At 33.9% G+C, this 26929-nt stretch overlaps 1 protein-coding gene across 1 annotated transcript in view; it reads left to right on the top strand.

Annotated features, from left to right (window-relative positions):
• LOC149797565 (uncharacterized) overlaps positions 1 to 26766 on the top strand; it is a 116416-nt gene extending 89650 nt beyond the window's left edge. The window contains exons 9-18 of the mRNA XM_089960776.1: positions 857 to 1075; positions 2071 to 2325; positions 4157 to 4375; positions 5161 to 5403; positions 7057 to 7281; positions 19780 to 19890; positions 21852 to 22056; positions 23493 to 23588; positions 24324 to 24419; positions 26488 to 26766. Of these exons, the coding sequence (XP_089816902.1) occupies positions 857 to 1075; positions 2071 to 2325; positions 4157 to 4375; positions 5161 to 5403; positions 7057 to 7281; positions 19780 to 19890; positions 21852 to 22056; positions 23493 to 23588; positions 24324 to 24419; positions 26488 to 26766 (1948 nt within the window). The remainder of the gene's footprint in view (positions 1 to 856; positions 1076 to 2070; positions 2326 to 4156; positions 4376 to 5160; positions 5404 to 7056; positions 7282 to 19779; positions 19891 to 21851; positions 22057 to 23492; positions 23589 to 24323; positions 24420 to 26487) is intronic.
• The last annotated feature ends 163 nt before the right edge of the window (positions 26767 to 26929 follow it).

Consider the following 26929-nt stretch of genomic DNA (forward strand, 5'->3'; position numbering starts at 1 on the left):
AAACGTTAACGTTATACTAATGGTCCGATCATAAAGCATGTCATCAAATAACCCTTCAACTATAAACCAGGCATCATTTTCTACTAAATCTAAGTGGACAGAGATCGAGTGTTCTATAAAATTTGTAACTTTAAAAATATTTTGATCCACTACATCTGAAGATAAATTTTATTAATTCATAAACGTCAATGAAGTCAACAAAAGTGCATCTATGTCAACAAAAATTGATTTCTATCTATTTTTTGATGACTTCGCCACTATGCGAAAAGACGGTTTAGAAGAAAAATAAAGGGTACTGAAAAAGTACTATTGTTCGGGAATGTTCAGGCAGCACGTATGTCTTTCAAGGCGCATTAGCCAATGAGCGATCATTTCAGAGCGTAGCATTTTTATTTTCTTCGTATTAACGTGACTTTCTTGTTTCTGTACGAATATGTAAATACAAGGAACACCTTTGTTTTTAAAACATGATCTTAAATTTTAAACAATATGTACAGATTATTTGAAAGGAAAAGCCCTGTAATATGCAAGGAATTATCCAAAAACGTTGATATAATTTAATAAAGAATGAACCTCTCTTGCTATCACAATATTGTATTATATTCACATTTACAATTATACATGCACATGCCATATAAACATATACATAGCAATAGATCCTCTACACCAAGAGGTTTCTTGAAAAGCATCATGAGCAGAAGATAAACTATGTTACGATAATATATAAGGGTATCAAATTAACTGAAACCTTTAAACTCTGTTAAAGCACTTTAGAACTGGGGCACACTAGTCAATGTGGAACACTACTGAACTCTTTTGATGTTCCTATTAAATATATATTTTTATTTTTAATTAGGGATGTTCGAAGACAGTTCGAACAAAAGCAATTCGTTGAGTCCACAATGGATGATCTAAGCAAGGATGTACAAGATCTGGTAGAGGGCAAGATACAAATAGAGACGCAATCTGCCTTGCATCAAAGAACAGCATCCATTGACAGAGGCAAAGAAAGTTCAAAATTCCAGAGGTTGATACAAGCGAAGAAAATTTATGAACTTCAATTTGAGCTAAAAAAGTATGCGGGTATTTGCGCCTTTAAACTATTTCTTCATGTAAACGAATGTTCATCCTTTAACTTTTACCCGCTCTTGTCAGTTACATTTTTGTATCTTTTGTAATATGAGTAAATAATGTTCATTTTTGCTATTAAATACAGACAATTGGAGCAGCCTTGGTATTTTTGTCAGGCCAGAAGCAAAATCGGACTTCTGATATTGATTAATGTTTCCCATCTAGAAACTACACATAAAACGAAAACAGCACATAATTCTTGCGCAACTACGGATTTTCTTAACGTTGTGGGTTATATAACATTTAAATTGAATATATTCTGTTTAAGTAAATATTGTGATTGGATACTTAAATACCATATTTTTAATGGACTCTGCGACACATCCACATTTTGCTTACTGAAAAGGCTGGGAATACTTCAGTTTTGCATGTTTACAACTCCTGATTTCTCTGTCTCTGTCTCATCGTCGAGCGTATTCATGACAGCTGATGCTTGAATTCTATATTGTATATAAGATTCCAAAATTATAGTTAGGTAGCTACAATGAATGACACCCACACAATCAGAAATATCATTTAGATACTTTGTAACAGCACAATGTCCAACCTGGCAACTAGGCTACACGTTTACCCAGATATGTCTGTCTCCGCCTCTCCTCCACTAAAACTAAGATAAAAAAGGCCAATGATCAAGAGGACATTTGTCAGGTAGCAATTTAAAGCACTTGGCTATATGAATAAATTCCATGTATTTACAGCTAATAATTGCAAGGTAAAGACAAACTTTCATATTGAAACAAATTTACAACAAACAGAACGTAACTGGGTCCAATGACACCTTTAGCATTCGTACACGAACATTTTATAGAGGTGGTTAAGATATTCAAAGCAGGAACATATCCATCAAGCTAACCATGTATATGAACGACATTTTGTTATATTTACTTAAAATGAGCACAATAATAGTGTATACTACAGAAATATATGTTGGTTCCACAGGGAGGCAGATTATGCAGCTCAGTTACTCGAGGAGCTGGACAATTTTATACCCAATGATAATTCAGAGGTGGATACAAATGTCCTGTCAAATCCTGGATCTCCTACACCAAAAGATGTAGGGAATGAAAACCAAATAGTGAAAGAGAAGAAAAATAATCAGAATAACAACGAGGGTGGAAGAAATGAACCATCAAGACATTTTATGCAGAAAAAGAAATGTTTTGATACGGCGTTGAGTGTGTTGAAGAAACAGATGTAAGTAAGGATTTTGTATCATACAGATATAAATATATACTCACGTCCTCCAGCTGTATTCTTCAAAGTAAGGTAAATCAAGACAATGCCACAATACACTTTGTGGCTATACTAATGAAGTCAATTTACACCACAGAACTAGAGGATCTTGATGGCCATCGCATTGAGGGACATATACATTTACATGCAAGTAACGGATGATTATTTTCAGTACATGGTCGATCTCGAACGGGTATCAGGTTTCACAAAGTCTTTACATGGTTACCGTTCAATGTTCAGATGTAAACAGCTCACATATAGTTAACGAGAACAATGTTAGTGAACGTATTTCACCATGTTCGACCTTAAGTCGGATGAATTTATCAATTATTAATTAAAACGAACTGTTATTAGTGCAAGGTCTCAATCCGAAATGTACATATGCAGGTGATCACCAGACACATCACTGCCAGGTTGCTGACAATACCCCCCCCCCCAAAAAAAAAAATCTGATTCTATCCCTGTCTATACTTTTTATATCAGAAGTGGAGCAAAATGTTGAGAAATATTTTAAGCATGCCTCAAGATCGCATTTGATATTGAACAAAAATGCTTGGTAGAGAATGTTTTTAGTTTGAAAATACCATTTACTTTACAGCAAGTTTGAAACTTGACCAAAGCACAAAAAAATAAATACATGTGCATGATTAACTTAAAATTTATCAACCTAATGCTATACTCTCCCTGTTTGAAATATTGTAAGCAATGCATACTTTATTGTGTGATACATCCTGCGTGGGTTTCAAGACTAAAGTGTGTGCAAACTTTCTAAATAATGAACACGGGGTGCATTATTTCTAGGCCGAAGAAAAGTTTTGAAATTGTATAGACAGAAACTATACTGAAGTTGGAATAACAGATATTTGTATAGGAGAAATAAATAAATAAATTCCACGTTAATGTAGTAGCCAATCATTTGATCTCTAGTCAATAAATAGTGACTCAGTTTGTTCCCACGGTAGACGTGTCTTCCTGCACAGTTACAAGTATGTATCTCGAGTATTTTAATACCTTTAATGTAAAGATGTCTTTGAGAAACCATGCAAACAGTTATTAGCACAAGAATATTTATAACCTCAGAGCAAAGGTTTAGTAATGAAAAACAATTATTGTGAATGCTAAGCCATTAAAAAATAATAGATGTCAATTTTTCTTCTATTGACTCAGAGACTATATACAATATCTTGTAGGAAAACCAAAAAGATGGGTACAAAACAATTGACTGACGCATTTTCTTTCAGAAGAAGGTGCCACCCGAATGAACGCTAAGACATTCATTTTTAACGTATTTAGTATTATACTTTAATGTGACATTATTATGTAGAGATCGGTTTGCTATGGGAAAGGAAAACGTAAACGAAAACGTAAACGTAAACGTAAGCTTCTCTTTCTTTGGTCTCACAGACAAAATTTTGATCTTCTAAAGACGGGGTATAATGTTTGAAATACATTTCAGTAAGTAGGCTCTGATTATGCAATAAATGTTGGTGGACTGTAATAAAGATAAATATATCTTCTTTGTATTACAATTTTACGCAAAATTTATACATGTTAATTTCATATAATGATGTGCATAAGAAGGTGGCATTTGCATCAACGAGTATGCATAGCTGAGAAACTCAAAACGAGAAAAATCAAAGCAAAGTTATTAATTTGGCTAGAATCTTAATAACTTCATAAGAACACTTTAAAGCCGTAACAAACAATAACTTCTATCCCTGCAAATATGTAACACCACAAAAGTCTTTCCAAGAAACTTATACTCGAATAGCATATTCATGTCTTTCATTAGAAATGTCCGAAATCAGAGCAAGCAGATACACGTCCTAGAATGTATACTGGATGATTTAAATGAGGATGTTCAAGATCTGATTGAGGACAAGGCAAGTGAGGGAACCCAATCTGCATTGGATCAAAGAAAAACAGCCATTGACAAAGAAAAGGAAAAGTCGATATATCAGAAGCTGGAACAGGCCAAGAGAATTTACGATCTTCAAACTGAATTAAAAAGGTATATCATGCTTTCAGTTTGAAATATTTGTGCTAATACAAGAATTTACATGCTTTGAATTAATGACACAATTATTATTATTATTAGTATTATTATTAGTAGTAGTAGTAGTATTAGTAGTAGTAGTCGTATTAGTATTAGTTGTAGAAGCAGTAGTATTTTTATTCGTTCCTTATGTATCTGCCCAATAACAATCATTGCTATTCGCTTTTATTATTTCAATCTCCTCAGATGATGATGTGAAGGACGACGATGGTAATGGTCGCAGATGCTACAATAAGAATGGAACATAAACCGAGAAATAATGTCTTTTTCAGTAATGGGTTATGATGCCAATGCTATCTCTGATAGATTAAATTTGTATAGCTTGGACGAGAAATCAAATATCCAATTATAAAATTAAATAATATTACTGACTTAAAGTGATTTATGCTTGATTATCTTTTCTTATTTCTTGTTGGATTATTAAACTTAGGAACAATTTTCAAGTTACGGCGCTTCTTCGCAAGTACTATATATATATATATATATATATATATATATATATATATATATATATATATATATATATATATATATATATATATATATATATATATATATATACATACATACATACATATATCTATATATATATATATATATCTATATATATATATATATATATATATATATATATATATATATATATATATATATATATATATATATATATATATAACAATTCTGCAATGTTTAGTTAAAATATAAGATAGTGGAGATTGCACAGTAATTTTTTTTCATAGGGAAGCAATGTATGCAGCTCTGCTACTCGATGAGCTGAACAAATATAAAATGAATGATAATGAGTCTGACAATAAATATATCCTCACTGAGCCTCATATCTTTGCGTCAAGCGACGATTGCAAGCAAAACCAAGCCTCAAACGAGAACAGGTTAAAGCACGCAGGTGAAAAGCAGGCTTCAAGACATTTCTTGCAACTAAGAAAGCGCTTCGAAACTGCATCGGATGTCTTGGATAAACAGATGTAAGCAAGATTTTGCTGTTTTATCAATATTGTTTTGCCTTGAAACTATACAGGTCGCAGTAAGGTCAATCCAAGCAATTGCATGACACAGTTTTAAGAATTTAGCAAGGAAGAAAGATGCAAATATAATGTAAATATTTAGACTAGAGTATTATTATAGGGACTTGATATTTTGCAACCGCAAATTGCCCAACCATACTGAACCCAAGGGTTAACAAAACAAAGTGTAGAGCACGTGATCTCATTATCTATTTCTAACTACAACAAGCTGTTATTGATTATCATGCTCGGTCTAATGCCCATTCTATTTAACATTTTGTTATAGACACGACCAGAAATCGAAAGTATTGCATGAACAGTGCAACTGTTAAATATGGAACTTATAAGGCAAAGACGAATACCATTTTCACAAGTCATGACATTTTGTGTAATCAAAACTAGTTCATGTCTAGAGTTTAATAATTTCCTCAGAACTAAAACTGGTAGGACATTCATATATAAAATTTCTAAGGTGGACGAATGTCAATGTATAATAGATTTGTTGCAAGGGAAGGCCGCTTCGCCTTTGCTCTAAATGCAAAAGAGCAGACACTGTAATATTGCACGGATTTGTGAAAAAAACTGCTGTTATTTGAGTGTTCGTTAGTTACTTGCATTAGTGTTACTAAAAGCTAGTAAAAATAATAATATTATATATCATGTTCGAGAACATTAATTTGCACACATTTGTAATAATTCTAGTTTACCAGAATTATCGAAATATCCATCCTTTTCTTCTGTAAACAATTTGTTGATACTATAATCTCCTGTATTCATGTTTTCCAGTATTGCACTGGTTTGTACCAAACATGTTTCTTCTATGTTAGTAATGCTGGAGATTAAAATGAGTACCAACGCTCATTAAATAAGAAATATATATATATATATATATATATATATATATATATATATATATATATATATATATATATATATATATATTTATATATAATCATAAATAAGAAACGGAGATATATCAGATGAATATTTAACTATTCCAGTATTATCAATGTTATTGACGTGTAAGACCGCACAGTACTTGTGATCATTTTTGTTTTCTGTGTGTCTTCTCTATCCTTACTTGTTAAATGGTCAATAATGCTCTGAATACGGTGTAGCTTATTTCATCGTTTACATGAAAGCAAAGAAATATAAATGATTTTGCTTCTTTAGCCTAATATCTTCTATTTGGTGTGAACCCCATTTTCAACACAATGTTCCTGTCTCTTGCTTAGAAAATGAGAGTTAAGTTCTGTCCCAAGAATAAACCGTTCCAGTATACTGGGGCATGCTTAGGCAGGTATCGAATCTGCATCCTTTGGATTACACTCTATCAAATACCCTACCACGACTTCCCTTTCAGCCTTATATAAAAATATGTTCATTTAATTGTAATTTCAACGATTTATTATTATTATTAAGCTTATTTATTCATTTTTATTCAATGACACTGATGGTTTTCAGAAAACAACTAATGACCTACCGAATACCAATTTAAGGTAAATAATAACAAAGGCATGCTGAATCCTTAAAGGTTTGTGACATCATTGTAATGATCTCAGTTTGAATTAGCAACAACCCAATGTCAATTTATGCATTTTATTCATGACGCAGAGAGGCCCAATATGCGGCCCATCTGCTTGAGGATCTAGGCCGCTTTTCACAAAAACCAGAAAGAGATGCAGACAAGCTTATTTTGAGTGATCCACCAACAAAAGCAACACAGAGAAGGAACGGAAGCAAACAAAGCAAAGAAGAAATATCCCAACGAAACGAAGGAGCAAGGGCATATTTTGAGAAAGCGACACTTATACTAAATCAAATCAGAAAGACACAAAGGTAAGATATGTGACTCAAATAAGAAGAATGTTTACTCATAATAATAGACTTATCAACCTTTAAACAACGATTCTCAACAAACGTAGTGAATCAATCAATCAATATATATCTATATATATATATATGTATATATATATATATATATATATATATATATATATATATATATATATATATATATATATATATATATATGTTTGTGTGTGTATATATGCATGTGTGTGTGAGAGAGAGAGAGAGAATGTGTGAATCGAATTTTAAACGACGTCTAAAGATAAAATTAATTACAATATTCTAATCTCATTAAAAGAATTAATACATTTAAGTCAGTACAGTTAGGAAAATCCTTGCTTAATTGCTAACCTAAATTTGTCATTTTTCATCTTCATTCTTTCTTTGTTCTACTTACACTTAAAAAACCCAACATGAAACTAGTTTATTACTCGACCAGTCAAGTGCATCATCTGACATTTTAATAAGTTTTTCTCCTTTTGGTTAATTTCATTTGACAATGTTGCAGTAACTGCTCACCAAACAGCTTATTTATTGAGCTTACATAATTTGCTGATTGCTTGCTTTAATTCATTTTGCAATCTTATTTCGGACATTATTTTACAAGCGCCAGAGTTTAGCAATCGCACTGCTGGTTGACACATAGCATCTGATGACTGTTTGTCTATATTTCCAATTATTATTATTATTATTATCATCATTATTATATTATTTTATTATTATTATTATTATTATTATTATTATTATTACATAGCTTGTTACCTATATGTCGAAAAGTTGCATAACCAGGTTTGGGACCATTTGATAGTTCTTGACGAAATTCATTAACTCTTTAATATAATTGAATGTTGAGTTCACGGTTTAGGCTTCCATCTAAAATAAATATGTTCTAACTATGTCCCACGTTTTTAAAATGTGCTTTCCCCAAATTTGTAAAAGAATAGGGCATCTATCACCGGCTACGATTCTATCAGACTTAATTATAGAGAAAAGCGTCCGATGTTTCCCGTTAATTTCTTATTGTTAGCCTCGCTAATTATTGCACCTTTTCATTTATATAGATTTTGTGATGACCCTTTTGTATTCTGTCAGGCTTTCTTAAACATGTTTAGAATGGAACAATACATCGTAGCCTACTTTATGTATTTTGAAGATTGTTTCCCACAGGTGAGCATCTGTGATTGTAGCCAACGTTATTTCACGATGAAGCTTTGCCTGTCACGGGCTGGGATCTCATGTGCCTTGAGCTCGCGGACCAGTTGATACACAAGTAACTGGACATTGGGCTTTTATTGCCTGTAAATCAATTGCCTGTTTTAGGGCGCTTGATTTAATGTTAGTACACAAAGTCGAAGGAAGGTTTGCCTTTCCACAAACACGGTGTCGACCTACGTCTTGGTAGCCGTTTTATATTCGATAGCCACTGACCATAGTTTACTGATTGTATTGCGACTACATTGCGATGCAGCCAGACTTTCTAAATGGACACATACTCGCTGATGTAGTTGTGATACAGTTATTTTGCCAGAAACACGCGTGACACCAGTTACTAAGGTATAGATGAGGCAGCAAATCCGACGTGAGATTACTGTTTATCGCAATTCCAGAAAAACCGAAACGTGTTTTTGATTCCGCAAACATCATTAAAGACCACACACACGCGCCTGCAATTTGCGAGCAAAAGGGTTTTGTTGTTGATTTCATCTCGTAGATCTTGCTCCTATCGCTCTGAGATGAGGGATTTATTTTCAAACCAGATATGTTTGTTCGCTATTACCACAAGATAATTGCTTTCAACTACAATAACTAGATATAACTGTTTGTCTAAAAATCAGAGCTATATTTCTTAAAAGCTAGTTAAAGGCAGGAAATATTTTGCTTTAGTGTTTAAATATGTCCCAACTCACCACTAGAAAACTTAATTGGTAGTCCTGGAGTTTAATGAAAATTGAGAAAAATTAGGGAGTTTCTATCGATCCGTACATGGTTGTTAAAAAAGTATAATTTGTTGCCCCTTGATAATTCTCTTTTTGGAATGGATTCAAGAGTTACGACCAGTACAAAATATTTTTGTTTATAACGGCATTGCATTATGTTGTGCTTGAATCCTGTTAATTATGTTTGTTTGTGTTATCTAAAGAGCTTAAATCCTTTAAAGATTAGACGATGTACTATGTCCCCATTATCTTCATTATTATTATTATTATTATTATTATTATTATTATTAATATTCTTCTTCTTATTATCATTATTATTATTATTATTATTATTATTTAGTTTGTCCATCTATGTTAGTGGATCCATCTGTTTTAAATATTCTTAATACAACTCCTTTAAAGCTTCACATATTGACATCAAAATTGTAAATTTCAGTTGAATATGCTAGTGTACCATATAAATAAACAGATATAGGGCTCATTTAAATATTTCTTTTATGTTACAAGAGAGAGAGAGAGAGAGAGAGAGAGAGAGAGAGAGCGATTACTGCTTACAGGTCCAGTAGATAGCGCGTCGAGATGACACCCACATGGTCTCATTACACAACAAAATATCGCTTTACCCACTGCTCTAAAACTGTATGTTAAAACTGTTATTCTTAATAGAGGGCACACCATTATTTATTAAACTATTTCAGCTCATATGCCACACCAGTACATACTATCTTATTATCACATAATTAACGTGAAAGCATACATTTCCACTCTTACGCCGTCGATTACTATTATGATAAGTCATTTGATCATATTTGCGTGGTCTAAGTTTTATTGTTAAACCAGGAAACCCATCAAACATCAAACGTTTGACGGTGTCTTAACGCGATATTAAGCCCTATTAGATTAAACAAGAGCTTACTTTCAAAATAATTCAACATTTTGACCCGAATCAAAACATGAAAGGAAATTTAATTGTTTGAAAATTATAAAGGAGATCCCCTTTAAGTACGAATGCTATTGAAAATTTCAGAGGCTCGATCTACCATCATAGGCGTGTCAGTGTCAAGCGCGGGATCGGATACATCTTTGAACTACGCCTCGGTAAAACTTTATATCGTAATCGTTTCGTTCTATAAGCTTTATAACCTGTCCGTAGCAGTAACTCACTTTAAATCTGCAATCTATGAATCGATGCTGGCATCGACTCGGCCAAACGATTTTGACTGGAACTGGTATTATTGTCTGGGACGTGAACGCAAATGCCTTTGGTGTCGCCCACTTGACTAATCATCGTAGTCAATCTCGATCTGATTAAAACACCTGTGCTATATGGTCTTTAACTGGTTATAAGAGGCGCATTTTGATGCTCTATACGACTTGCATTGCAACGTGTTTAACAATTGGTAAAATGTGTGAGGCCTTGGTCAGGGTAGGAACAACATTTGGCGCGAATGCGAACAGTTCGTGGAGAACATCACGTAAATGATTTCATTGCAGAATAAATATCCGTGCCATTCACTTATGATGTGTCTGAGGCTCATATCCTTATGCAATGTTTGAGTGAACATGAGGTAATTTAAGTAATTTTGGATTGGGTACTTCACCGGGAATCTTGTTATGAGAAACTGTCTGTGTAAACATATATAAGAAATATTTAGCGTGAGCAGTGGACAGGCGAAGTTACCCACGGGGTCACTCAAACGTGCCCTACCAGTAAAACACTGTAGAAGATTTATTTTCTTAAGCAATTAACACATTTTATGTGGGTGGTTTGATGTGACGACCCCTTAAGAGGTTCATACGGCTGCCGTTTGTTTTTTCCGCGTCATCGAGCACGCGTGTTTATTTACACATATGCACTATCCCTACTAAATTTTGGCAGCAGATATAATGAAGTGGAGCCGATGATATCCAAAGAATCAACAAATGTCCCATACAGATTCAAACGTGTACCGCTAGCATGGCTTTGGCTTCAGAAGGTGGATTCAGGCAAATAATGTTTTGGAGCTTTAGTACTCTTGATGACCAAAACGTTCTGGAGAGTCTCGGACATGACTGCGTATATCGCTATCCCGCTATCGTGGAACGATTCAATACCTGCGGATTGATTATTCTGGCCTCGGTGTAAGCAAGAATTGATATTGCATCACGAAGCACATTTAGGGTCTCAGACCGATGTTACAATTGGTTTAAATCCATTTGGGAAATCCATCTCCTGATATCCAGAGCGAATAAATTTACCTTGGTGCAAAATTATACACCCATGGGATGTTTAATTGACCAAGTAATATATGCCGCATAGGGAATTGCACGTCTCAGCGGAAGACATTCTGCATACAAGTTGTTCTTGAGATAATTTGACATTCCAACTCGGGGTGCAGATTTGACCTTCTTAATATTTTTAGCCGTTCCTACCAAAATCGGTATGTTTTAGGTGTGAGTCCCACGTAATAGTCAATAGGCTTACCCGCGTATTGGTTCTTGATTTTCACCTCGACTTTCTTGTATCATTGCTAAAGGTGTATGGCTTTTAGGGTACTTGCAAATGTCAAATTTCTTTACGGGCGATGTCCGTTTCCCCGTAGAGATTATTGGTGAAACTATGTATTAAGAACAGTCATCATATGTGTACAGAATCCTTTAGGTGTCATTGTCGCGGCCTGATTGAGTCGTTGTAACATAGATTGAGTCATTGTAGCATATATTGGTTATGGTAGAATTAGGTTATATTTATTATACTGTAGATGGCAATGTGTCCACCATCAAATAACGTCAGAAACTAGAACACCGGGTTTACAATCAATTGGTTCAGGTTGCTTTTGTACTATTTTGCTGAACACGACCTTTTCAAAAGTTTGAAAAGTCTCTCGTAAACATATTAGTTACAATTATGTACAGAATTACATTCATTTACCAAAATGTACGAACTAAATCTAATGGCGCAAATAGGTATTTTGCGAGTACATAGTATTATACGAGCTCGTAAATGATTCCTTATAACATTTCAAAACGTCTTGCACGGCTTGTATATTGGCTCCATAATATATGTGTCTTTTTATGTGAATCTTTATAAAACTCCTGGCACTGTGTTTGCCCGCTTGGTTTCTGCAGTTTGTACTTATTTATCATGCTCTCATGTAGGTGCCTCTGATGTTTCCATATATTATATCCTCAGTGAATATCTCTATTTAATTTGTTGTTGTCGGTGATCATGAAGATCTTCGCTGTCTTCGCCTTCTACGTCGTCTCCGCAGTCTTCGTTGTTGCTTGCTTAAGATATATATATATATATATATATATATATATATATATATATATATATATATATATATATATATATATATATATATATATCTGTGTGTGTGTGTGTGTGTGTGTGTGTAGGTGTGAGTATTTAGTGTTATAAAATATCACCAGCCATCAAACATTATGAAACGGTTGTAGGCTATATAATTATTAATCGGATTAGGAAGCATACCATTTAACCCCCCATACTCCACAGCAGTGTAATGACAAATACGTTTGATTTATGGTCGGAAAATGATTACAACACCAAATGCTTTTTGCCAATAAAGGTAACAATCATAAATGATGATATAGCCATACAATGAGCCCTCATTAATGGACAACCCCGCATGCCAGTGGACAAGATCACCAATCTCGACAGTGTACTGTCCCGTGCTGTTCATATCGATTATGAAACAAATGCAAAATCGTAAAGCAAATGTGCAGCCTTTGACAGAAAACGCACAAATGTTTTTTTGACATTACAAACATATTGCACACCATTTAAGTCCATTTTCCAAACACATTAAACTGCTCAGTGAATCACAGAACTGAAAGATGGTCAGGAATGAAAACAACGTTTAATCTTAAAAATAGATTGGACAGAATAACGTGGGACTGAAATATGATAAGGAACCTAGACCATGCAATATACTTATATACACAAGGTCAGCAACAGAAAGCAGATACCCCGGTCTTGATATTACAATACGCAGAATGTACCTCTACGTTCAAACAATCGTTCGAAAATAATAAGCGGGGGCAGTACCATTGAGAGTTACATATGCAATTGGTCCATACGGTTAATACTGTGGATTAGCAACGCACGAACAGTCAATTCCAATTGAAGTGAACCATCATCAACACAAACGATTCAAAGTCATAAAATGGTAATTGTAACTACATCGAAGTAGATGCAACTGGACATGGCAAAGCTACTAAAGTATCAAAGGTCAAAGCATTTAATGAAAACATTTAAATTTCATATTTCAAGTCATTTAATTTGCAATTAAAAATGCATATATATGTATGTCATTAACTATAACTATTCGCAGTGAGAGATCATTTATGTTGTAAACTGAAAGAGCTTTATCGAATCATCACCAAGTACTTCACATATTCTATCAAAATGCATTAAAAGCAAACGGTAAGCTGAACATGATATGAAAGAGTAGTACCTATACAGGATTACAAAAGGAATACCATATATGAGTGAATCTAGCACACAAATTATAATAGTCATCTATTAAATGACTCATTCGTTTCGTCTTTTAGAAACCGGATGACTGATTTGGATAAGTGCTATCTTTCGAATGCATGAAACGGCAGATACTTATCTATATACTGTTTTTGCCAAATACTGAATCTGAAACAAGTGAGAAACAAACACAAAAAGCAGTATACCACACATGGAGGGAAATATGATTTCAAAGCGGTTGTCAAATGGAGGCATCAAAGGCTGTACATGCACGTCTGCTTGCACGTGTCAGTATGAGTTGGTGTCAGTATTGCACTCAAAAAGAGATAGTGATGTCCGCAAAATGTTGATTGATAGCAATTAACTGGTAATAACTACTATTATTGTCTTGGCAGGAAAGTTCGGGTAGTCTGAACTGTTTCCGTGGTACAAGCTGAGGTACTCAAGCAAATCTAAATGAGTAAGGCCAGTTTCATTTCAAGATAAATATAAGGATTATTAACGCCAATAATTGAATGTTTCCAACTTCTCAAGAAGGCAGGATCATTAGCTCAATAGAGGCACAATTTCTGATAGCGTTGTTCCAGCGGTCACAAAGACACAAACTGTGTTGAAAGTGCGTCAAAAGTATTGCAGATTATCAGGCGGAAGACCTGTCTCATCAAGATGGAATCAAAGGCATTACCACAAATCAGATGACTCTATCTGGAAAGAAAGTTATTTCTTAGGTCATAGGTACATCCCATAAAGGTGACTCATTGACCCACACGTATCACAACACAATCCACGACACGACATACATGGATTTACGTAACAGCAAAGCGATAAATGATTAGTAAATATTCATGGCCATTTAAAATTACAGACAAGTTGTATAGAGTATGTATCGTCTCGAGTTACAAAGCAAACCCTTAATGAAGATATGTGTATTGCAACCGCAAATTAACTATGCTTTCGAACTTAAGTGAATCGATTCGCCGCATCATGTGACATATCCAGACAAAGCGGCCTAGTGTAAGTTTACATTCTTCTATTATCATTTATAGTAGCAGAATATCATCCAGGATGTGTGGCACTGAACCACACTTGAATCTACTTACGGACATCCATGCAATTTCTTTACTAATATTCTTCAACCAAGTGACAAGTGGATCTACAAACCATGTCATATAAATTAATCAAAATAGTATTTTCGACGCCAAGAAGCACGTGAATTTGGCAATTGTCTGGGTGAACAAGAAATACAGAACCGATATCATGTCAAGCCATGCATGTACTTTTTTCCGGTCTCTGATACAATGTCAACTTCATCGTAAGTACTAGAAGAAGAAATCACTGCTGCATTGGGATCTTTTCCATCATTAACTGTTGTTTATCTTGGGGAAGAGAGAAAATACCACACGATCATGGGAAAGGGATATGGCGTATTACAAAAAGTTTCCTGAGCATTTATGAGCTTTTCCGTGGAACAATTTGATACGCCATTTGATGTGCTGCGTTGGTTCTGAGTCGTTCTAGATGAAAACTGATAGTATGCTGTGCCTCTTCCACTAGTTCTGGTAAGTCTGAAACGTGATACAGTCCCCTTGGCCTCTCTGCTTGCCTCTAAATACTTTCTACAGTCCCTCCTTGCTTGAAAATATGAAATAAAAATATAAATATCCCTTAGTATTATTATTATTATTATTTGTAAGGCTACCTAATTGCTATCTGTAATGAAATTGAATCATCATAATAGAGGCTAACAACAGTGAAACTGAGTATAGCAGGCAGAGATATATTTTTGGTTCTCATGTAGCAAATTTCAACTTACAGAGAACACCGTCGGTGGCTTAGTGGTTCGAGTGCCCGCCTCGGATGTAGGAGGTAGCTGGTTCGAACTCCGGCCGAGTCATACCGAAGACTAATAAAAATGTTACTTACTGCTGGTCGGTCTGTTGCCCGGATGATGTGACTGGGTGGGACATGGTGTTACATGTCTGGGGCATGAGGCCCCAGTGTTAGCCATTGCTACAGTCTGTCACACTGAAGACTTCGTAGCGATAGGACTAAAACTGTTTTAAAGCTACGTTAAAAAACTGGCACACACAGAACTTACAGAGGTTTCATATAAAATGTATCATAAATGGGTAGGAAGAAGTATACGTATAACATCATAGGTGGTATTTTGTGTTATAGGATTAAATGATTATGGCTGGGTATTTATATATATATATATATATATATATATATATATATATATATATATATATATATATATATATATATGTGTGTGTGTGTGAGGAGGGTGAGTATCATTCTGTACTTCATGTGAGAAGGTCGAGTAAACATCTGGCATATATAAATAACCTTAATCTTGGATTGTTATTTGATCATGATCGCGCAACCGTAATTCTTACTTGCAAAATTGATATTCGGATAGGTCTAGCCTACAAAGTGATCATGTGTTTGTTAATGGAGCAGTAAAGTTACAGTTCAAGTTATCAATCAGTTTGTGTATTTTCTTACAAACGATTAGCGTATATATTAAACTGAATTTCTAATCAGGTACTGTATTCAGAATGACGGGGTAGTCTTTAAGATATTATGCTTCAATGGTTTAGAGGATACTTAGAGTCATTTGTGGTAAGATCCTACATTTAGGTTTTAGCTAGAATGAACTAAGGCTATTTAAACAGAACACATGCATTGTTACGAACATGAAAGCATGTATTGAAAAGAAAAACACATGTAAATCACACCCGACTGATCCACTGTTAGAAATATGATCAAATTATAGCTTCGCCGACGAAGGAAGGGATGAGTACTAATATTGTACTAATTTGCAAGTGACTCTACACCGAAAAGTACACTTTGGTTGCATAACAAAGTCAAATCGATCTGCTGACAAAAATGAATGAAAAAATGTTTTCTATGCGCTGATTAATCCTGTAGAGAATATCCAGGTCTCATAAAAGAGAGCCAAGTAAATCGCAAAAATGAAACAAGGCATAAATGACAAATGAAACCTTGCTTCAAACGTACGACGAACACGAGTATGACGAACAGTGAAAGTCTTTTTGTAAAGAGTCATACTTTTTTTGAAGAGAAATACACAATGCATTGGCATTATGCTATCGCAAAAGTGTGTAGGCAAGTCAAGTAGCGTTCATATGTAGTGTGGGACGTCGACATACTCATCAGTTTCTGCTAATGGCGCCAAAAGCGCTTCTCATACATCCAGGAAGGATAATGCACATTCTATATACTGTCTTTTTAGGAAAATAAATTTGATAAATGTACTTATAAAATGAAGCAAACTAGCTTGCAGTGTGCTCTTCACAGAAGTGATCAAAAGAGCAAAAGTACAGTGAAGGTGACCTGTTGACGTATACTGATTATCCTTTTGATCAACTGTATGACAAATAAATGTTTTCATCGTTTCGTATCCTGTGAAGTATCCCAAGCGTATGACCTACATCGTGACCTGGTTTTCCCGTGCATTAGGCTGTTATGTTTAATAATTGTATCGACTGTCTGTTATCAGCGCTGCTTTTGCAAACTTTGGTTTTTTGATGCACTTTCTATTTCAGAATTAATTTGATCTCATCTCTTCTGAGTTTGAAAAAATAAAACGTATATTTTTCTCAGAGAGGTATGATCCGGACTCTTTTATCCTACATTATTACATATACCATCAAATTTCGAGCGGAAGCATATATAAAAAAACTTACAGCTGTGGTAACTACACCATTCTCAAACCATAGATAATTTAATGTCTCATCAATGCAGTCTGAAGTTAAACTGCATACTAATTCCAGGATTAGATGAGTGCGGTCTAATTACATATTTATTTTGCACGTTAACGTCACTCTCAATGTTCCTATTATTATCCCAGCATGATGGAATGTTGTCTTATGAACAAATCAATATTCTAAAAGGATACAAATATCAACTTACACTTCATTACTTTCTCTGCCACAGTTATTTTTAAATCTGTTTAGTGTGAAATGAAATTGTATAGCATACCGGTTGAAACATTTGTTCTTCCTATCGAGAGTTGAAGGAGTAATACTTTCTGTAAATTAATGAAACGATTATACAATCATAAATTATTAGTACGTCTTTGTTAAACCATACAAAAGTAAGAAAACAGTGTTTCTGCTATTTCTGTGTTTGGGTTTTATTGTTGTTGTTGTTGTGGAGTTTCACGCCATATTTCAGCACACGATAGGCTATACATGGCGGCCAGTATTAATGGTGGAGAAAGAACCCGCGAAACCCACGAGAAGCTACTGGCAAGCTTTCTCACATACCCACATTAGCCGAATCCGAGACTCAGACCCAAGAAGACAGATTTGAGATGGCAGTGATCCGTAACGGAGAGCGCTTTAGACCACTCGGCCACTCGGGACCCCTGTTTGGGTTTTAAAAATTAAATTGCGATAAACACTATTTGTCAGTATACTTGAAAACAATGAAATCAAACATTATTTCATATAGTCATCTTGATTCGTGACAGTTTTCTTACTTTAATATATATATATATATATATATATATATATATATATATATATATATATATATAGGTAGATAGGTAGATAAATAGATAGATAAAATGGTATGTGTACATTCTCCGTGGGTTTTACTTACAGAGTTAGCAATATCAATAAAGTTACAATGTCTTGTCGAGCCTATATGTACATACTGTAAAAACTTATAATACAGTTCTGAAAACAGATTATTTTAAGCTATTAAAATGTCAGAAGGCCGTTTTACCTCTTTGTCTGACTGGTTTACTCACCGTGATTGTTCGTCAGACGGAAGAATAATCATCCAACATAGGATCATAAGGATGGACAATGAAATGTGAACTTGTAGCGAATTTACCACCACCTCTCTCCCCCTGTTTCTCTGTATCTTTCACTGTCTCAACCATTGCAGCAAAAGATGGGCGAAAATACATAAAAAAGCAAACGTAGTGGTGTTTTGCTTTTGTCATGCGACGATGTCTCTGGATCTATGAATGGTGCTAAATATGCAATCAAATTGACAAATGGAAAGGTAAAGATTTAGACGGAAGATAAAGCCAACTAGCATGTTTCAACTTAAATTAAAGAACAATATCGAGTTATATCAGCTGCAAATATATTTAAATGTTTGAATTACTGCTTATTGGTTCATCATTTAGCTCATTTTATATTTCACATTCATTTCAATAAACTAGCCGGTAAGTATTTGTAGTGCTCTAGTTTCTTAATTGTAACCATCTTTAATATTTAAATCATAGGTGTGTCCTATATTTACTTAGTCAATATGTATAAAAATGTCAGCTCAAATAGGAACCAATTTGCAAAGTAGATTGTGCATAGCCGACAAAGAGTTAGTTCACTCCGTCAATACACAGTTGACTGTAATGAATTTTAGCTCCGTTGGAAAAGTTAGTATGTGTATTTGTATGTGATGTAAATAGATATAGGTATAGTATGTATGCTGTATTATTCATATATCACCGATTGTACACATTTTAAATTGAAAAGAAACTCGGCAAGTCTCGTTTCCTCTAATGAAAAATGTATATATTTTCCTCTATATTAATGATACAGCGTACATACTATCCATCTATCTGCTCTCACACAATATTTGGCATATGAATCTGATACGAATACAAATTAATTAATTCTTTATTTAATCATCAATGGTTTCAAATTGACTAGTGCATTTAGTACCACAATTGAAAGGAAATATTTATAACTTTTAAATCGTACACGCGTACGAATATGTAAATTGATCAGGATATCACCGGTGGCCTAGTGGTTAGAGCTTCCGCCACGGATGAGGAAGGTCTCGTGTTCGAACTCCGGCCGAATCAAACCAAACACTTTACAAATTAGTACTAACAGCTGCCTTGCTTGGCACTCAGCATTAAGAGATTAAGAGGTTAGCGTAAGGACGAGTAGGCCTGGTATCAGGATAATGTGACTGGGTGGGAGATAATGCTGCATGTCTGAAGATTGATGCCCGGTGGTAGACCTTACTATAAACGGCAACACTCTTTAATTTTGTTGTCACTAATTTAATATTTTGCAGTTTGAAAGCTGATATCAAAACAGAGACTAAACAAAAAGGACAAGATAAATTACAACTCTTAGAAGAAGAGAACAGTGCACTGAAGAAAGAAGCTGATTCACTGCGCACAAGGTATTATGATATATTCGATATTTATATCACATTAAACATGTTTCTGTATACGCATGTCAAACGATCTCAATATACCGATGAAACTTATATATAACAATTATAATATTACTCATTGCAACAACTTCATCTCCGTTTGTATCTGATAAAGCCCAAACGCGCGTGACAAATAGAGACGAAACCGTGGTTATGTTTGTGTGTTGTTATAGTGAAAAATCCGATGTGTTGTTAGATACAAATAATATTACGGACATCTCAGCTTATGTGACGTTTTTTGGAAATATGCGTGTTTGAATTGGGAGACGAATTAATCGTATTTAGAGATGTATGGATAAAAACGTTTTCTCAGGGTTTGAATTGATTGCAGGTAGAATTTATGTGTTGTTTTATTATGAATTTGAAGAAAATATATTAAGAATGAATGCACCGGAAAGCAAACCATACCATGAGCAATATTAATCTTCAGACCGAACAGAATATTGGATGATATAGGGGAATGCAAAATGAGGTTGAATTCTCGAAACCTTGCGGTGTTCTCAAATAGCTGAACATGTAGTGTGAATTTTCTTTTTCGTGATGCCATTGAATAATAAACTATACCGTACAATTATACGATGTCGCACAAAAAGATGTTCTGCAAAACGAACTCGAGTTCGAACACATAATGCACGAGCTACGATTTATTACTGGAACTTGTGTTCGATACGCATCAAAGAAGTTCACATTAATTGGTTTGAAAAAGTCAGATGTGATATTTCGGTTGAATTAGTAAAACTACTAGTAACATAGAGTTAATATACTGATGAAAATAATTTACTTCAATACAATTACTGTGGGCTGGATATACGACTTGATTCTAACAACCAACCAAAGTATGGTGAAACACAAGTAAATGGTGTTGATGCTGCATATTATCGACATGGCCTTGCTTATAAACGCCTACCATTAACATGGCCACGATAGTTACAAGTGAATCCTGGTAAGGAAGTTCCTGGATCTCTGACGGCGTTGATATTAAAGCATGTGGCCTGCTTGCTAAAAAAGACAAAGTCATAACTGCACTAGTATAAAGGAATAATAGGAATGTAACATAAGGTTGTTAGGCACATTACCGGATATGTATTTCCCTTGTGAAGAAAACAAATATATGAAGTCTGCACAATTAAAAACTAGTATGTGATTTAATATTAATTCCCATATCAACAGTGCGGATAAATATGAGTAACATTTGCTTGTGAACGGTTAGGATAATTCTTATCAGAAATGGAAAATATAAAACTTACATTTAGTGTCGATGCATTGAATAATATTGAATATATTGTGAATGTTATAAGGCTGATATATTTGAATTACTTTGAATTTGATGGGTATGCATCTGGGGAAAATGCGTATACATTATAGAAGAAATTAAATGTTAAAAGTTTCAATCAGGTGTTAATCAAGATCAGATATATATTTAAGTGTTCAACACATAAAAAGATTAAGAAATTTAAAAACAAAACAATTCCTGCTTTTTGATTAGGTAATTGTGAGAAATCAAACACTACTGTTGCTAAGACTACTACTTTCGCCGTGATGGACTGAAGTAAAACAAAATTCTAAAACTCCTGTATATCATCAGAAATAATCTAACTACACTTAATGTTATGTTAACTTTAAAATGTTGCTTACTATTTTCGTCGACTATGCGTAAATACCTTGTCGTGTGTTGGTAAACATCAGTGACAAGAAAACGTTAACATAAAAATATTCAGTTAATACTTTTCAGTATATACAGTTGATAAAATTAAAGAATAATTATGAAATAATTTACTTTAAAAATTTCGCACCTAACAGCTAATAATATAATTTTGCATGAATCATTGAAAGTATTATGACATTCGACCACTGATACACAAATTGACATTATTTCCGTATCGATCCTGACATCTATCCTTGTATCAAAACTATCTTCTTATTCTTAGACTGAGCCAATTAGCTGGGGCCATGTTAGTCCATGAAAATCCATCCATAGCAGATCTCAGTGATCCAAACAGACCTACAAAACTGGGAGAGAAATACTCCCAGCTATATGATAATGATTGGACTGAAGCATACACGGCTCTTATGAATGGTGATAATAAAGCCTCAGATGAGAAACTAACCGGCTACTTGTACAACATTCTGATTGTAAGTATAGACGATCTCCACACATGATGTAATAAACTGATACGTGTATTTATATATAATTCCCAACTTTCTCTTATTGTTTGCGTTTATATTGTCTCAGTGGTATGCCTGTGACTTCCAAACTTCAGGAGGCTGATTTTACTGAATACAACATACAGCTGAAAGACGGGATTGTCATCTCATAACAAACTGTACTTCAATGCCGAAATTGTTCATGCTTCTTTGAGTATTATATCTTGCAAATGAAAATAAATGTAATACGTCTTAATAGGACAAGCCACATGTCGCTGAAAGCCATGACGTTATTTTCGTTACATTTCGAAAGTGCATCATATGAGACAAACGATTTATGGGTAATTAATGCGAATATTTTGTGAGCTTGAAAATGAACCTTACTTTGCAATTTTCTTTCAACTATTCCTATAATAAGGTGGCATTCAACATCACATAAACACATACTCAGATATAACACATATTTCTGGGTATGTCTACTGAAAAGAAAGTTATTAGTTAAACACACATATGTGAACATATATATTTCGTTAAGAGGTTGGAAATGTTTAGGTTTCACACTCCCGAGATGAAATAGATTCACTCGATATAATCAATGCTTCATTTTATGTTATGCTCGACCTTATTGGTAAGCAATAAGTATAACATATTAAAACAGACACACTGTTACAGGTAGCTGTTCTCAGTTGTTTTGTAGTGTTCTGTGTATCTTTACAGAGAAATTATTAGTAGTAACATACTCCAGTTTCCTAACACGTTACAAGAACACACTAAGAAAATTAAAGGGAAACATTTTTGTGAGATTTGAACCTGGCACGCCTACATAAAATGTTACTATGCTTATCTCAAGACCAAGGAAGTGAGAAAATAAAATAGAGGATCAAATTTTGTAATCATCCTGTTATCAATGTCAATTAAGTCGGTTTAAATATCAAATTTATTTCGCAAGGAAAATCCACTGTTTCTTGGATTAGCATTTTCATTTGAAAACTAATTCATACAGGTACGTGTATCATAACTATGTAGGACCTATTGTTGCATTGTATTAATCAAAATTCGAAAGAGGCCAAATGATCCACTGCAGTGGATTCTTTGTCATTCAAAGTATATATTTGAGCTAAATTATAAATAAACTGTTTTCAAACCCTATTCCAAACGGTATGCCTAAAAGCTGAAAACCTGCATATAATAGAACTCCTGGCGTCTTACATTTCTGTTTTATTTTATATGGGCATTAATTGTTGTCTTCTTCACGAAGATGATTGACTGTACACATCAAAATTCTTGTAAAATAAAAAACGATAGATAACAAGTTCATATATAGTGCTTGTTATGACATAACTGTCTTTTGCTACATACATAAATCCGACTTAAGTTAGACTGCATCCACTTTCTAAACATATTCTGTTTTATATATTCAACAGGATAGTTATTGTTTCTGTGAAGGTATAAGAAAGACTCAGAAAAAGAGTCTTGAAGACATACTTTTTCATCCTGCTGTTAACATGGAAACAGGGTTGGTAAGTGCGTCCTTCACAACTGTTAAATAGATAAATACAGTTGATATGGTTAATATATTTACATTAATTTAGGACACATGTTTTGTAATTCTGAATATGTATTATGCATAAAGTACAGCCATGTGTGTACAAGTATTGGTGTGTGTCTGTGTGAGAATATGTGTTTCTGTATTTGTGTGTGCAAGTGATGCATGCTACTATTTTAGTCGGATTGCATTTAACTGAAATATGATTTGTGAAAATCTCTGGACATTCCTTGGCAAAGTTGTGCTTTGCATTGAGTGTTGGTGTAGCAGGAACAGTTTTAGACATTCTCTGTCATGAATCAAAGTACTGAAATAGTATTCAATAACCAAACTTCTCAATAAAATCACATTATTGCTTGCTGAGTAAATGATCTAATAGCCCTCACCCTCCCCAGCGTAAAAAGGTCAATGACCCTATTGCGATATTACAGATTGACAAGTTTTAAAAGCGAGATATGTTATTGTTTTCATTCCCTATTTTAACACATTTCCATCCGTTGAAGACCTTTTGAGGACATAACGTATTTCTTGTATTGCTTATTCAGAACCAAATCCTTATTAATGAATTCTGCTCAAATAATATATTATTTGGTATTGATTGACATATTTAAACATATTTTGTTTCCATTATTCATAATAGTTAGACACCTTTGAATATGATCCATCTATGTTAGATGTATTGAATGTTCCATCCGTTATTCGTTTTTAGAGAAGGCAAATGAAAGATGTCAGTGAAATACTCGCCAAGCATCTGAGTGATGCAACAAAAGTGAGCAGTGATGTGGCAAGTGTAAATATGGCTCAGGCAAGTTTGATGAAAATATTATATTGTTTTTTATTGATATACCTAAATCTCACTGAGACAAATGATATATACCCTTATAAAATCCAATTGATTAAAAGGAGTTACACTCTTTCCATTTCCTCAAACAGCTGAAAGGGTCGCATAGTTTGGGAAGATCAAGGAATTCTTTAGTCCCCTTAGTTATAATAATAGCTACAGAGATTGCAGAAATTCTCTGACTTCCCCATAACCGGAACTGAGGTAAATACAAGTGACATTAATTTCAGTGTGCCAGTTGTGTTAGATCATGTATTAGTTAAACTATTGTGCTCTCTGAAAATTAGCTCAAAACGTTTTGAAAGGGTACAACAATTATGTTTCTCTAAAATATCGAGATAGTTTTCTGGATAAAAAAATAGATCGAAGAATGGCTATAACACTGCAAGGATACCTAGAATTTTGAATAGTGTAAATCATTTGAATTTGTATAAAAGGGTCTCCCGTTAGTTAGAGAAAATGGAGGCGAAGAGTTGTCATTTTCAACAATGTAAGAAGTCTGTTCACGAAGACATTTTTAAATCTGGAAAATGTTAACTATCGATCCATTTACTTCATGCGAAGGAGATTATTTGTGGTCAACTGGTTACATATGGGGTTCATTATCGAAGGACAAATCGAAGGATTAAGTTACATTTCTTATTCCTGTAGTAGCAAAGTAGATTGATTATAATACCTTCAATGATCAAGATACACACATAATTGCTTGCAATTATGTATTGTTAAACATTATTCACATGTCTTTTAAGAACATTAAAATCTACAAACTAATATTTCTTCATAAAATCACCTTTAGCACGGGAAAGTCTTCTTATTAACTGAACTACTTGACAGTTGAGAGTTTTCCTACATAACATTATATATTTACTCCAATATTAGCACACATTTTAATTGATGACTATTAGCGAATGGAATGTGTTTGTAACATAACGCTTGTTATCTTAATGTTCGTACATATAAGCAGGAGTGTAAACATATGGATGTAGTATGAAATGAATTTGAGATTGGCAGCAATCAACATTTTACCTTATTAAATACGAATGGCTCTTCATTCTAAAACATGATAAATTCTGTTTCAATTGGGCATTTTTTCTAACGAATTTAAAAATAAAGACATCTTGTAATATTTAGGTGGGTGAGGATAAACTGAATCCGAAATTGTAGACAATGATCCAGAGTAACTTAGATATTACAGTTGTATACATTTATTAAATTTACTCAGACGCGTAACAACAAAAGTAATATCATTCACCTTTCCGAGAATAAAATCATATATGATATAAGCCTTGTGTGGCTAACCACATTACTTGATATATCGCTAACCTAGTAGCTAACTGGTTTTCCGATACGTGCATTAGTGTAGAGTGTTTGCCTGTCTCAGTGAAGGGACAAAGTGATAGCTGGACTATAATGATACTGTAACTACATGTAAAGAGAAGAAATAATGAATAATATATGTGAAAGTTAATATTTGTATACAAATCAGTCCCAATTTGTATCTATCAATCTCTAGATATTAACTTATGTGTGGATAAATACAAACCTATACCATATATACCGTTAATAATACAAGACATTTGGGAAACCAGATCTAGCGTTGGAGTATGATGGACTGATAATCAGTTAACATTTGCTTCAACTTTTGATATGCACTAAAGTAAATTTCTTCTTCTAACTGGTTTTGAATATCTTATTTTTCAAACACTATTTAAAAATAAAATGCACGTAGTTTCCAAATAAATGTATAAATGCGCAGAAACTTACTATATAGAAAACAAAAACATAATATACACTTTCAAACCACTCTCAAATTGCTCACGCTGTTTCACTGTTGGTTTGACACTGGACTCACTTGTTGTCACGTATTGGACACTTGTTAATACATAACAAAGTTTAGATTATAATTTCAACTACTTACAGTTTTTGTGGATAATTAATTGGTGCTCTGAAAGTTAACTTTCGCTTGGAATTTGAAGGAATATATATACTTTTACATACAAAGGTATGTTATTTTTTTAACCATTTGTTGTAGGCCTTTCAAAGTGACCAAGCTATGAAGACAAAACATGGAAAGTTGATGCAACAGTGTAAAACATTCATTGAAGAATGCGTAAAGCTTTGTTGGCTTATGCATGTTCAAACTCCGCCATTGTGCATCGACACGAAGACAGCCAAAGGGGACAAGCTTGTAAAAGATAAATACAAAGAATATACAAGAAAAGGAAAAAAGATCGCCTTTGTCGTTTGGCCGGCTCTTTTCCTTCATGAAAATGGCCCACTAGTTGCCAAGGGTGTTGCACAAGGCGATTGAACGCGCTCAAGATTTAACTCAAAGACCTAATGAGTTCCTCATGGAAGCTATTTTCTGGCATGATGAAAGAAAACAGATTGAAGGACCTGTTTTGTATCAACATATCTTTCGCAATACTTTTGCAGATACATGGAGGAAGGTTGCGATACCTTTGTCTGAAAAT

This window comes from Sinohyriopsis cumingii, chromosome 6 (genome assembly GCF_028554795.1).
Source record: "Sinohyriopsis cumingii isolate HCF-2022 chromosome 6, ASM2855479v2, whole genome shotgun sequence".
Classification (NCBI taxonomy): domain Eukaryota; kingdom Metazoa; phylum Mollusca; class Bivalvia; order Unionida; family Unionidae; genus Sinohyriopsis; species Sinohyriopsis cumingii.